This window comes from Ylistrum balloti, unplaced genomic scaffold (genome assembly GCF_031769215.1).
Source record: "Ylistrum balloti isolate Yb309-2 unplaced genomic scaffold, AGI_CSIRO_Ybal_v1 Utg371348, whole genome shotgun sequence".
NCBI classification, from domain to species: Eukaryota; Metazoa; Mollusca; class Bivalvia; order Pectinida; family Pectinidae; genus Ylistrum; species Ylistrum balloti.
In genome coordinates this window covers 23,832-38,229 of record NW_026782715.1, presented here as the reverse complement: position 1 = coordinate 38,229, position 14,398 = coordinate 23,832, and the positions used below count along the sequence as shown (strand labels likewise).

General features: G+C 31.6%; 1 protein-coding gene across 3 annotated transcripts in view; it reads left to right on the top strand.

Moving 5' to 3' along the window:
• The window catches only part of LOC132562122 (src substrate protein p85-like), a 33,170-nt gene that overhangs the window by 6,944 nt on the left and 11,828 nt on the right, over positions 1–14,398 (top strand). For 2 of the 3 annotated variants that reach the window (XM_060226847.1, XM_060226846.1), the window contains 4 exons: positions 4,777–4,887; positions 8,726–8,836; positions 9,549–9,659; positions 11,784–11,894. In XM_060226847.1, the coding sequence (XP_060082830.1) occupies positions 4,777–4,887; positions 8,726–8,836; positions 9,549–9,659; positions 11,784–11,894 (444 nt within the window). The remainder of the gene's footprint in view (positions 1–4,776; positions 4,888–8,725; positions 8,837–9,548; positions 9,660–11,783; positions 11,895–14,398) is intronic. The other variant, XM_060226848.1, reaches the window with a different exon arrangement.

Genomic DNA, 14,398 nt, shown 5'->3' with positions numbered 1-14,398 from the left:
TTGAAAATAAGAATGAAACTAAAATAAGAATGATTTAGAGTAGCATAAAATTTTGACGGAAACAGCCGGGGTGCTCTTTGCTGCTGGACCCTGAAAGAAGACGGCGGCAGAAAGAAGATGGCGGGTATTTGATGTAAGTAAGTATCACTGTATATATATAAGCTGAATTTAAAGTCAATACTTATACTGAACAAGCAATTGCATTTTTTGCAAAATACTCATTTGAAATGAGCTATTGCATGTATTGAATTTAGGCTCGACGGCAACGCGCAAGCTGGGCACTGCCGCCATGGCACTTTTTTCAAAATATTTTCAAGACTTTTCCTTTGAAGCAGTATGCATTTGAAAAATGTTATGTAAGCATCTAGCACATTTTTGTTGCTTCCGTAAAGTATTTCAGTGTTTTGAAATTAATTTATTTTTGAATGATCGTTTCATAATGGTCTCATCGCAGTCACTTCTGTCCGTGGCCCAACAGATCAGAAATTAAACAGAAAAAAACTTATCCGTAATATTGTACTGTACTACTTACGCTACCGTGAATAGATCTAGAAATCTATCTGTGTAATATATCAATTTTACTTTAGAATATCGGTCACTGTCCGTGCTATTGTAGATCTAGCTCTTTCATATTTCTGATCGGAGATAATTTATAAGTACCCCAAGTCCAGGGTATGAAATCATACGGGAACTCTACAGCTATGCCAATTGTAAGGTTTACATATGAAGTTTATATATATAGTTTTAGGTTAAATTTAGTTTTTGTCTTTCTGACATGATGTCTCGTTGATTCTGTTGAAGAGTGATGCATGTGAACGATTACAATATGAAGATTGAGAATAATGAAGATGTCAATTAACATCTGAATCCCGGAAAGTGTTTTAATGAAGATTAGGATAAACCTAGCAAAGTGTTAGGTCCCAGTGTGAGTGTGTAAAGTGTAAGGTCCCAGTGTGAATGTGTAAAGTGTAATTGGTACAATTCTTATTATGCCTGAACTTTTAATATATGTACTGTATTTGTTCATCTCAGAAATTTCAGTATTATGTCAACTGCGTCAACTTTCAGTTCAACACTTGATTCATCAATTTTACACAGCCCTAGGCTCAATATTTGTCATTAATTGTAGACTGTTTTTAAGCGTTTTAGAGTTTTGTTTCCATGGTGAATGGAATGAAATGGGATAAATAGTCTAACCAATACCCCTCGAGAGCTTATTAAGACATTGCAGTATTATCACTTTGGGCCTTATTTAAAGTCAAATTGAAACTTTAAGAAATTCAAGTGTCCAGAAGTACAACAATAAGATGTCGATAATCAATGAAATTGATTAATTGAGAGGACATTTTCTTAGTACAGTTAACCAGGCTTTGTAGTGGTTTGTTCAGAACTGTAGTTCTGGTTAAGTAACCATTAATTATGTCCTTTCAGCTACAATGACGTACATTTTTTAAATACCTCTACTGTAGCTAAATGTGGCATTTGTAATAGACATAGTCAAAGTTAATTTTGTGATAGACGTAGCCAAAGTTAATTTTAGGATCAGTTAGGACAGCTACTGTTTGTAACAGGCATGGGTTCAATTACATGATGATGTAATTAATTAAATTACAATTACATTATGAAAATGGCATTGCCATTACAGGTATTTTCAAAATAATTAAATAACCATTACATGACGGTCCAATGTAATTAATTAAATTACACATTACTTTTCATGTCAAAATGATTTTTGAAATACAAATGTCAAAATAAATTATCGTACTGCACAGATTTATCACACAGATTTAATTTTATGATTCAATCTCTGTATGACCATGGTCAAGATATTATCATTTTGCTAGCTGTCCATCGCTTAATAATTTGACTTTCCTGAACGTCAAAGTAATTAATTACAGTATATTTAATATAGGCTCCTATTGGGAAGACTAGACTATAAGCTTAAACAGAAGTGTATATTTCTTGCACATAATCATAGCAATAATGAAATATAGTTATTTATTTCCCTTACCCTCTTTCAGCAAGTGGATGTCCCTGAAGAAATGAAATCTGGAATGGTAGAAGGTATCTCTATTGATTCTTCTAAGTTGGAATTGGCCATGGTGACCAACAATGGATTTGAGGACCTTATGATGGAGAAAAACGCCCTTCTTTCTGGCCTCCAATTAGATGTTGAAGATGATTAATCACTTGAGGAGATGCTAACAACCATGTTGCCTTTTAATGTCACAGTACTCTCTAAAGGCGGCAATATATTTACCATCACAAAAGAAGAATCAACAAATCGCGGAAACTAAAAAAATGAGGAAAAGATCATTGTATATTGCATTTGTAGTAAATTTGTATACAATCTTCAATTTACTTGAGTAGAAAGATTCACTAGTTATACCAAGTTTGTGTAGAAAGGATCACTGTATACTGAGTTTGTAGTGTACATAGAAAGGTTTACTTATTTATTTTTCTTCTGAGTTTAGTGTATACAATAAATATAAAAAAAACTTTTTGTAGAAAAGGTCACCGCATACTGAGTTTGTAGTTTACAATTGTCTAGAAAAATCACTGTATACTGAACATAATACGACTTCTGTTTAAAACCTTCAATTAAACTTAGGCATGTATTTTTTTATGTATCTTAAAAGTCTACCTACAACAATTTTGTGTATGCAATCTTGTACTAGGATATTTACATGACAAGATTACATTGCTGATCAAAGCATGGAAAGAATACTGTATCTAAAAACTGAATAAAACAAGATATAAGCATCTGTACCATGTTTTTTTATTATTATTATTATTTTTCCATAATGTATGTCCACATGGAATTTGTAAGCACTCTTGTGCATTCTTATACCACCAAAAGGGTGGGTAAACTGGAATCAGGTTGTCTATCAGTCCATCCATCTGTTTGTCTGTCTATAGACACATCTTGTCTGGACAACTCCAATGAAACTTCAGTAATATTAAGGACAATGTGTGGATGTGCATGCACCATTTTCCCTCGAAATATTGATTGCCATGGCAACTGGTCAATATAGACGGGTTTTGCTCGTCGGTCAACTTCTAAACCTGTGGACCAATTTCAACAAAACTTTGCATGAATGTTGAGGAATGTGCACATGCCGCTGTGTTTCAGAGGATGTTTCTGTGCAAAAGGTCACCATGGGGAGATAGCTAAGGCTGTGGGTGTTGGGGGTATTAGTTATCATTTGGATTACAGTTTCAGTTATCCCTGGGCAATGTGGAGAGGATATAGTAATGATTTTGAGGATTGAATGTAGAGGTCACAGTACTTGCATAAGTACTATATGATTACCTTGTAAACGCATTGAGACTAAGACGGTTTACCTTAATCAAATTTGGAACCTATATTCCTTATGAGAAGTTGGTTTCTTTAGAAATTCAGGGTCAGATGTCAAAGATCAAGGTCACAGTCAAAAAACGTATAGATGCATGGGGGTGTTCTTTGCATTACCCTCATTTTTCTATCAAATTTCAAGGTTCAAGGTCACTGTAAGGATGTTAAAAAATGATAATACAAGAGGAATAAAATATCTTGCGACAAGTTTTAGAGAACAAAGAATATATAAACATATCAACAGAATTGTAGAACCAGCAAAACAAGTGTAAAATTGAAACAAAGACAATATCTACTCGAAGATTCCCTGAAAAAGTACAAGGAGAATAAGACCAGGTGTTCCGAAAGAATAGGCATCTTTTATTTTAAGTTATGGTGACATATCATGTTTGTTTTAGAAAATTGGCACTCTTATGCAGTCATTTACAGACAATCTGGAAAATGAAGCTGCCCAATATTTGTATGTAGCATGTTATTTGCATGATGGTCTAACTAATGGTCTTAAACCAATAAGATACACAGTTTTTAAAGTGATAATATGGTGTCCAAGATCAACATTTCCTACAATGTATCCAAAGAAATGGACAACTTCCCTATCATTGCATCTTGGAGCCTACTTGGGACATGTATTACATAAGTAATACTACTATGCTTGTTATTTCTGATATCTGCTGGTCATTTTTTATGGGCTGCAATGATTTACTGCTTGCATATAGTTGGTTTCAGTATATAGCAAGCTAATAACAAAGAATTTATTTTTTAATGGTCTTAGCATACCAGTACTTTCAGTACTTTGATTTACAATTTTAATCGGAAGTGAAACAAGACTGGGAAGTGTTTTAGCTCTCACTGGACAGAAGATCAATGTTTTCATTGAAAAAAATTCCTGTTTTCAAAATACCTGCCTATTTGAACTTTTAGGATGTTTTAGGATATTGATTGAGTTTGTGTGATATTATGATATTAAGTTATATTTTCATTTTATCAAATTTGAAAATACTTAACTTTTTTAGACCAACATTAACTCCATTTTTGTTTGAAAAATTACAGCATGCATGATTGTTAAAAATTGCATGATTTTTAAAAAGATCTTTTTGAAAAATCAAGTTGCATGAGATTTTTTCACAAGATTGGGAGGAATACAGCAATGAATTGTGAAAGTTTTCCCATGGATATCCTTCTTGAGCTTACTTTTTATAGTCAAAAGTCAAGCTCACTGATTAGAAGAAAGTTGTTTCCAGCACACGCTTAAGTTCTGTATGGCAAATTTTTTGACTCATAAGTGAGTTTGGAAGATTCTATACTCGAACATATAATTCCAATTGAATCTGACTTCAAACTTTCAGCGTTTTTATTTACACAAACCAAAAGAATTACTAATATGCATGTGATGGAATGTGTGCTGTATTTCCTGTATGTAGATTATTCCACTGGATTCGGTGGCAAGTATGGCGTACAGAAAGACCGCAAGGATCAAACAGCTGTTGGATATGAACACAAGGAAGTAGTGGGCAAACATGAGTCACAAACAGGTAAAACTTATTAAACATGAGTCACCAATAGTTAAAACCAATTAAACTTGAGTCACAAACAGGTAAATCTAATTGAACATGAGTCACAAATAGGTAAAACCAATTAAACATTAGTCACAAACAGGTAAAACTTATCAAACATGAGTCACAAATAGGTAAAACCAATTAAACATGAGCCACAAACAGGTAAAACCAATTGAACTTGGGTCACAAACAGGTAAATCTAATTAAATATGAGTCACAAACAGGTAAAACCAATTAAACTTGAGTCACAAACAGGTTAAAATAATTAAACATGATCACCAATAGTTAAAACCAATTAACCTTGAGTCACAGACAGGTAAAACTAATTAAACATGAGTCACCAATAGTTTAAACCAATTAAACATGAGTCACAAACAGGTAAAACCAATTAAACATGAGTCGTAAACAGGTAAAACTTATTAAACATGAGTCACCAATAGTTTAAACCAATTAAACATGAGTCACAAATAGGTAAAAGCAATTAAACATGAGTCGTAAACAGGTAAACTTATTAAACATGGGTCACAAACAGGTAAATCTAATTAAATATGAGTCACAAACAGGTAAAACCAATTAAACTTGAGTCACAAACAGGTTAAAATAATTAAACATGAGTCACCAATAGTTAAAACCAATTAAACTTGAGTCACAAACAGGTAAAACTAATTAAACATGAGTCACCAATAGTTTAAACGAATTAAACATGAGTCACAAACAGGTAAAACCAATTAAACATGAGCCACAAACAGGTAAAACCAATTAAACTTGGGTCACAAACAGGTAAAACCAATTAAACATGAGTCACCAATAGTTTAAACCAATTAAACATGAGTCACAAACAAGTAAAACCAATTAAACATGAGTCGTAAACAGGTAAAACTGATTAAATATGAGTCACCAATAGTTTAAACCAATTAAACATGAGTCACAAATAGGTAAAACCAATTAAACATCAGTCGCAAACAGGTAAAAGTTATTAAACATGAGTCACCAATGGTTTAAACCAATTAAACTTGAGTCACAAACGGGTAAATCTAATTAAACATGAGTCACAAATAGGTAAAACCAAATAAACATGATTCACAAACAGGTAAAACTTCTGAAACATGAGTCACAAATAGATAAAACCAATTAAACATGAATCACAAACTGGTAAAACTTATTAAACATGAGTCACAAACAGGTAAAACCAATTAAACATCAGTCGTAAACAGGTAAAACTTATTAAACATGAGTCACCAATAGTTTAAACCAATTAAACTTGAGTCACAAACAGGTAAAACTAATTAAACATGAGTCACCAATAGTTTAAACCAATTAAACTTGAGTCACAAACAAGTAAAACTAATTAAGCAAGAGTCACAAACAGGAAACACTAGCTGAGCATGAATCACAGATAGGTAAATCATCAATTAAATACAAGTCACAAAAAATTAGAAATAATTATGATATGACAAACAGCAAATCTAATTATACTCAAGTTTGTAGAACTAATAACATGATTCAAAGTAAAACCAGATATGACCAGTCTCAAACAGTAAAATTATATATAGACAAAAATGTACCACAAACAGTAAAACTATATATAGACATAAAAGTACCACAAACAGTAAAACTATATATATACATAGACAAAAATGTACCACAAACAATAAAACTATATGTATATATATAGACAAAGATGTACCATAAACAATAAAATTATATATATATATATAGCCAAAAATGACCACAAACAGTAAAACTATATGTATATATATAGACAAAGATGTACCATAAACAATAAAATGATATATATATATAGACAAAAATGACCACAAACAGTAAAACTATATATAGACAAAAATGTACCACAAACAATAAAACTATATATATAGACAAAAATGTACCACAAACAGTAAAACTATATGTATATAAATAGACAAAGATGTACCATAAACAATAAAATCATATATATATATATATTTATAAATAGACAAAAATGACCACAAACAGTAAAATTATATAAAGACAAAAATGTACCACAAACAGTAAAACTATATATATTTAGACAAAAATGACCACAAACAGTAAAACTATATATAGACAAAAATGTTCCACAAACAGTAAAACTATATATATATATATATAGGGAGAGAGAGAGAGAGAGAAAAATGTACCACAAACAGTAAAAATATATATATATAGAGAGAGAGAGAAAAATGTACCACAAACAGTAAAACTATATATATATAGAGAGAGAGAGAGAGAGAGACAAAAATGTACCACAAACAGTAAATATATATATATAGAGAGAGAGAGAGACAAAAATGTACCACAAACAGTAAAACTATATATACATAGACAAAAATGTACCACAAACAGTAAAACTATATATATATATACAAAAATGACAACTAACAGTAAAACTATATATAGACAAAATTGTACCACAAACAGTAAAACTATATATATATATAAAAATGTACCACAAACAGTAAAACTATATACATATAGAGAGAGAGAGAGAGAGAGAGAGAGAGAAAAAATGTACCACAAACAATAAAACTTAAAATATAGTAAAACATATATATATACATAGAGAGAGAGAGAAACAGTAAAACTATTTATATATATATAGACAAAAATGACAACTAACAGTAAAACTATATATAGACAAAATTGTACCACAAACAGTAAAACTATATATACATAGACAAAAATGTACCACAAACAGTAAAACTATATACATATAGAGAGAGAGAGAGAGAAAGAGAGAGAGACAAAAATGTACCACAAACAATAAAACTTAAAATATAGACAAAAATGGCCACAAACAGTATATATATACATAGACAAAAATGTACCACAAACAGTAAAACTATATATATATAAACAAGAATGCATCACAAACAGTAAAACTATATATACATAGACAAAAATGTACCAAACAGTAAAACTATATATATATAAACAAGAATGCATCACAAACAGTAAAACTATATATACATAGACAAAAATGTACCACAAACAGTAAAACTATATACATATAGAGAGAGAGAGAGAGAAGAGAGAGAGAGAGAGACAAAAATGTACCACAAACAATAAAACTTAAAATATAGACAAAAATGGCCACAAACAGTAAAACTATATATATATATATAGACAAAAATGTACCACAAACAGTAAAACTATATATATATATATAAAACTATATATAAATAGACAAAAATGTACCACAAACAGTAAGACTATATATAAATAGACAAAAATGTACCACAAACAGTAAAACTATATATAAATAGACAAAAATGTACCACAAACAGTAAAACTTAAAATATAGACAAAAATGACCACAAACAGTAAAACTTATTACCGGTAAGTATTAGTTATATATGAAATGTACCACAAACAGGCAAAACTATATATAGAGAGAGACAAAAAAGCACCACAAAGTGGTAAAAGTTTACAAAAATGAAGTCATAATGAGATTAACATATGTACATGTAAATATTAAAGCATAAATGTTGATGGTAAGTTTTGTTACTTGACTTAGATATATTATGTGTTTATCTATATACAGGTGTTCATTTGAAAATCTTTTATCAGATGCACTATTGTTTAAAGAATTGTTTTACTAATAATGTTGACTAAAGACAATGTTACTAATTATGTTGACTGCATGGTATTGATATTGCTGCCTGACAAATGTTAGAACCCTCAATGTTATTTGATATGTGCATGTCCTTAAATGATGGCACTATCATTCATACTCACCAATTGTCTTGTGATCATCTAATTACTTATGTACAATCCATACATTCTGCCATATTAGATTACTCGAAAGGATTTGGAGGGAAGTATGGTGTTCAGAAGGAAAACATGGATAAAACAGCTGTTGGATGGGACCATCAGGAGAAGTTAGGAAAACATGAGTCACAAACAGGTAACTAGTCATATTTTTATAATTGAGAAAAATTATTTGAAAACGTATAAGAGTGATATCAATTCATGTCAGAATCTGTCACAAGTTAGGCAAACAAGAGTCACAAACAGGTAATTACTGCAGGTAGTTGGGTTTTAATAATTGAGAAAAATTATTTTAAAATTCATGATGTGATGTAAATTCATGTCACAATCTGTCACAAGTTAGGTAAACACGAATCACAAACTGGTAATTACCAGAGGTAGTCATGTTTTAATAATTGAGAAAAATTATTTGAAAACTGGTAAGAGTGACACATACTGATGTCACAACCTGTCACTAGTTAGGCAAACACGAGTCACAAAACATCAAACAAGTTAAGCAAACAGGAGTGACAAACAGATAAAAGAAATGAAAATGTATGTCCTTTTAAAGTATTCAGGAAAATTACATGACAACTGGTAAGAGCAAGGCAAACTGATCTAAACAAGGCAAACTGATGGCACAAACTAATTTAAACAAGGCAAACCGATGGCACAAACTGATTTAAACAAGGCAAACTGATGGCACAAACTGATTTAAACAAGGCAAACACAAGGCATGATCTTATACAGTCATGATGAAAAATGATGGGTTGCTAAAATACATGTTCTTTCCTTTTAAGAAAATGAAAATCTATGGTAGATCTTGGTTATTATTATTCTCAATGAATTACATCAAATGCTTCTTGCAGATCATTCCAAAGGATTTGGCGGAAAATTTGGAGTACAGAAAAATAACATGGACAAATCGGCAGTAGGCTTCGAACATCAGGAGAAATTAGAGAAACATGAGTCTCAAAAAGGTGAAAGGATATTTCATCTCCATTTCAAAAGAGTTCTCCACAATATGCATAGAAAGAAAGATAGGTTTTATATCTAGTCACCAAGAATCTGTCCAGAATTCAGCCATCTCTTGAAAATGACACATGTATGTCCATATAAGTGAAGTTTTCACTTGTTTTGGTCCATAACATTGCAAGTGTTTTATAGCAGATTTGTAGATCACCGCAGTCATTTTTCTTTCGTATGTAAGTGGCAAAGCTGACAAGTTGTCAACATTTTTAGGTCACCTGAGCCATCATGATTTGTCTCGTTGTGTGTCGTTAACTTTTCACATATTCCACTTCTTCTCAAGAACCACCGAATGGATTTTGACCAAACTTGGCACAAAGCATCCCCATGGGAAGCCGCTTCAAGTTTGTGAAGAAAAAGGGCATGGCATTAATAGGGGCCCCAGGAGGGGGGAAATTCATATTTGACATTTAGGGTCCTTATGGCAAGTTCTACAAAGTTTGCGAATGAAAAAAAATCGGGTCAAAAACGGCCCCACCAGGGGGCGCTCAAAAGCGTCGAAAATTCAACTTTGACCGATTTCAACCAAATTTGGTAGACAGCATCCCTTAGTGATAGACATATGAAATTAAGTTGAAAAAAGTGATAATGTCCCCTTTGGGGCCCATAAGGGGTGTAAAAGGGGCCATATGTAAAAACCTTCTTTAAATGACTTCTTTTCAAGAACCAGTGGATGGATTTTGACCAAACTTGGCACAAAGCATCCCCATGGGAAGCTGCTTCAAGTTTTGGAAGAAAAAGGGTGTGGCCCCAATAGGGGCCGCAGGAGGGGGAAAAAGGGGGTAAAATTAGGTAAATCTTTAAAAATCTTATTATGAACTAAGTATCAGATTTTCCATAAATTCAAAATTAATGATTCTTAGAGCAAGGTCTACAAAGTTTGCGAATTAGAAAAAAAATGGGTCATAAACAGGCCCTCCAGGGGGCACTAAAAAGGGGTCAAAATTCAAAGTTGACAGATTTCACACTGAGCACAAAACATCTGTGTATTAAGACACATTTAGTTTGGGGAAAAAATCATGGCTACAATAGGGGCCCCAGGTGGGGGTAAAAAAGGAGTAAATTTAGTTAAAGTAAGCTTCTTGAAGTTTACAATAGAAAAAGGTGTGACCTCAATGGGGGCATATTTAAGGGGCAGAAAGGGGTAGAATTTGTTCAATCTTAGCAAATCTTGTTGTCCTGAACCAGAAGTGTAACTTCATATAGATGATCTTTAGGGAAAGGACTGCAAAGTTTGTGAGAATAAAAATAACTGGTCCAAAATTAGCCCTTCTGATATTTGTTACATATTAATCTTTAATAAAGACATGTTGTGTGTTTATGACAACCATATAGGCGAGAAAAAATGTATAGCCAGATCTTTCATCAAACCCGGATCTTATTACTCGCTGAGCCTTCTATGTTCTGAGCTACATGTATAATATGGTTCAATACCTGTGGTAACACTACATTTCTCAGCCTTGATACATATATATTCCTGTCTCAGAAGTACCACAAGATTTTTTCACATTGTTTTATATGAGTTTTTTTAGTTGGATGCCTTATTCTATTAGGCAAGGAAAAGATTGTGGATAGACTTGAAATTGATCTGATTTTTTGTATACTTTAGCAATACATGTATCTACTAAGCTATATTTCAACTTGTAAGTGAAAACATGATTTGCTTTATATAAATATGCAACCCTGGCCTCTGTTTGACTAAGACATTTTAGACTCCCTCTCAAGAACCACTGGGTGGATCATGTTCAGACTTGGTACAGATGTTTTACACACAGTCCTGCACAAGTGTTGTTACATTTTTGCAACATTTTAAAATCCCCAGATTATTGACATATATTCCTCAGGTGATCGTTAAGGCCCCTTGGGCCTCTTGTATAGATAAACGAGTTCAAGTACATTTCATACTTTTAAAATAAAAGTCAGTTTTTAATTAACAGAAAAAGGTCTTTCCTGGATAAGATCTAAATATAGTGGATTAAAAACAAGATATATTTATAAATCTTCTCTGTAAGAAATCACCCTGGCTTGAAACTGAATATGGAATAAGTGATGAAGAATTTCTCTATTAATACTAGATTATGCTAAGGGCTTTGGAGGAAAGTATGGAGTACAAAAGGAAAACATGGACAAGTCGGCCGTTGGATGGGACCACCAGGAAAATCTGGAGAAACACGAATCACAAAAAGGTTAGATACACAATCAGAAATAGTTAATGCGTGATTTGTATTATCATGGCCAGGAGACTTTACAAAAAATTAACAAAATTTCTGACTTCTTGTTAATTTCTAGTCCTAACCATTTATACAAACATTTAAAATGCCATGATTTGCGATAGATTGAAACTGTCTCATTTCCATGGTACCGAATCATTTAAGATAGATGGAGTCTCATAGGAATAATTGAATAGTTGGATACTGACTGAGGTTTCTAGTGAAAAGTATAACATCTACAGTGTCTGTAGTCCCCTTATGTAATGTATAAGGGTATCAAAAAAGACCACCTTAATATGTGTACTCAGGTTTTTCTCATTCACCTTATAGGTTTTAACAAGTTAGGATCTTAAGCATCATTGACGAATCATGAACAATCGAGCGTTTTGTTCCACTGCATCTTATTCTAAATTTATATTAAAAGGTGCTATTCACATGTGTCCTCTTTACAATTATTATACACAGAGTAAATAATATGGTAATTGAGATTAAATGTAAACATTGAAATTATCTAGACTGTGATCTTACTATGGATAAGTTTTGAAATACTTCCTGACCTATAGAGTTACAAGCATTAAAATGAACATGACTTATTAGTGATGAAGATTTTAGATATTCTTTATATCTGAAGAAAACCTGATGGTATTTCACTTCGAGAAATTACAAGCTTTGAAATGAAATAGACTGCTCTTGACAGAGAAACAGTTTTCCATGGACACAGACTGGACAGATGATGAAAATGGTAGGAAACCAAACTGTTCTCATCTCTATAATATTTTGAACTACATTTTTTACATTTTAAATAGCATGTTCTGTACTTCTTTCCAGAGCAATGAGTAAAACCTCATAAATTAATATATGACATGTTTACTGTCATCATCATCATCATCATTCTTTATTCCTCAAAGCTGAGAGTACAGAAAAAGAAAGTTTAAAGCGAAATGGATAAATTTACATGAAGAAAATGAGTGCTAAAAGCACATTGCAATCAAGGATCACTTTTGACCAATTTTCTGAGCTCAAAATACATTTATATTTCACAGTTCACCAGCATGGAAATAGATTTCCGCTGTTTTATGCAGTAGATAGGCACAGTCCTTTGTAAATTCCTCTGTTATAGAATTACTTTCAAATTCAAATCCCGAAATGTTCCCTCTAAATACTGTCTGGAGCAGGAGTTCTTCTGCAAAGCTGGACATGATCAAATATGGTTGTACACTGTAATAATCCACCACTTTTGTCATGAATGTGTCTCTCAAAATGAATGTACTTGTACATTCTGTGACAAAATGTCTTATTGTGTCGTGAAACGGATTGTTACACAACCTACATGTATTGTACTGTTCTACAGGAACATACGTTAGCATTTTACAAATATAAAGGACTGTCCTTTTGTCGATGTCCGGTGTTTTGAGCATGACATACGGCTTATTATGAGTAAAACCTCATAAATTAATATATGACATGTTTACTGTCTAAAGTTATGTATATGTTTCAATATTACAGAAGGTTACTTCAAATGTTTGATGTTTCATGCATATGTATTCACTATACATATACAGTATATATATATATATTTACACACACCATTTATGAAGACCTTTAGAAGAATACTTACACTGTAACATCTTTGTTACCCTTTCATGGGTATGTTACTATGTAACTGATATTTTCTTCTTTAAAGAGAATGAAGATAGAAAATAATATTAATGAAGATATTTGAGCAGATGAATTTGTAAACTAATTGTATAATTAACTTCTGAACAAATACACCCTGTGATTAAAAAAAAGTAATTAAAATTGTATAAATGAGAAAACTTCACTAAATATGGATGTGATCTTTGAGGAACAATATGGCTTTCAAAAAGAAAAAAAGGATATTAGATTGAATACATGAAGTTCAAACAAAGTATGTTTTTAGTATATATCTTTATTACATACCAGGATATATCAAAAGTAAAGGAAAGTTCAAACAAAGTATGTTTTTAGTATATATCATTATTACATACCAGGATATATCAAAAGTAAAGGAAAGTTCAAACAAAGTATGTTTTTAGTATATATCATTATTACATACCAGGATATATCAAAAGTAAAGGAAAGTTCAAACAAAGTATGTTTTTAGTATATATCATTATTACATACCAGGATATATCAAAAGTAAAGGAAAGTTCAAACAAAGTATGTTTTTAGTATATATCATTATTACATACCAGGATATATCAAAAGTAAAGGAAAGTTCAAACAAAGTATGTTTTTAGTATATATCATTATTACATACCAGGATATATCAAAAGTAAAGGAAAGTTCAAACAAAGTATGTTTTTAGTATATATCATTATTACATACCAGGATATATCAAAAGTAAAGGAAAGTTCAAACAAAGTATGTTTTTAGTATATATCATTATTACATACCAGGATATATCAAAAGTAAAGGAAAGTTCAAACAAAGTATGTTTTTAGTATATATCATTAACC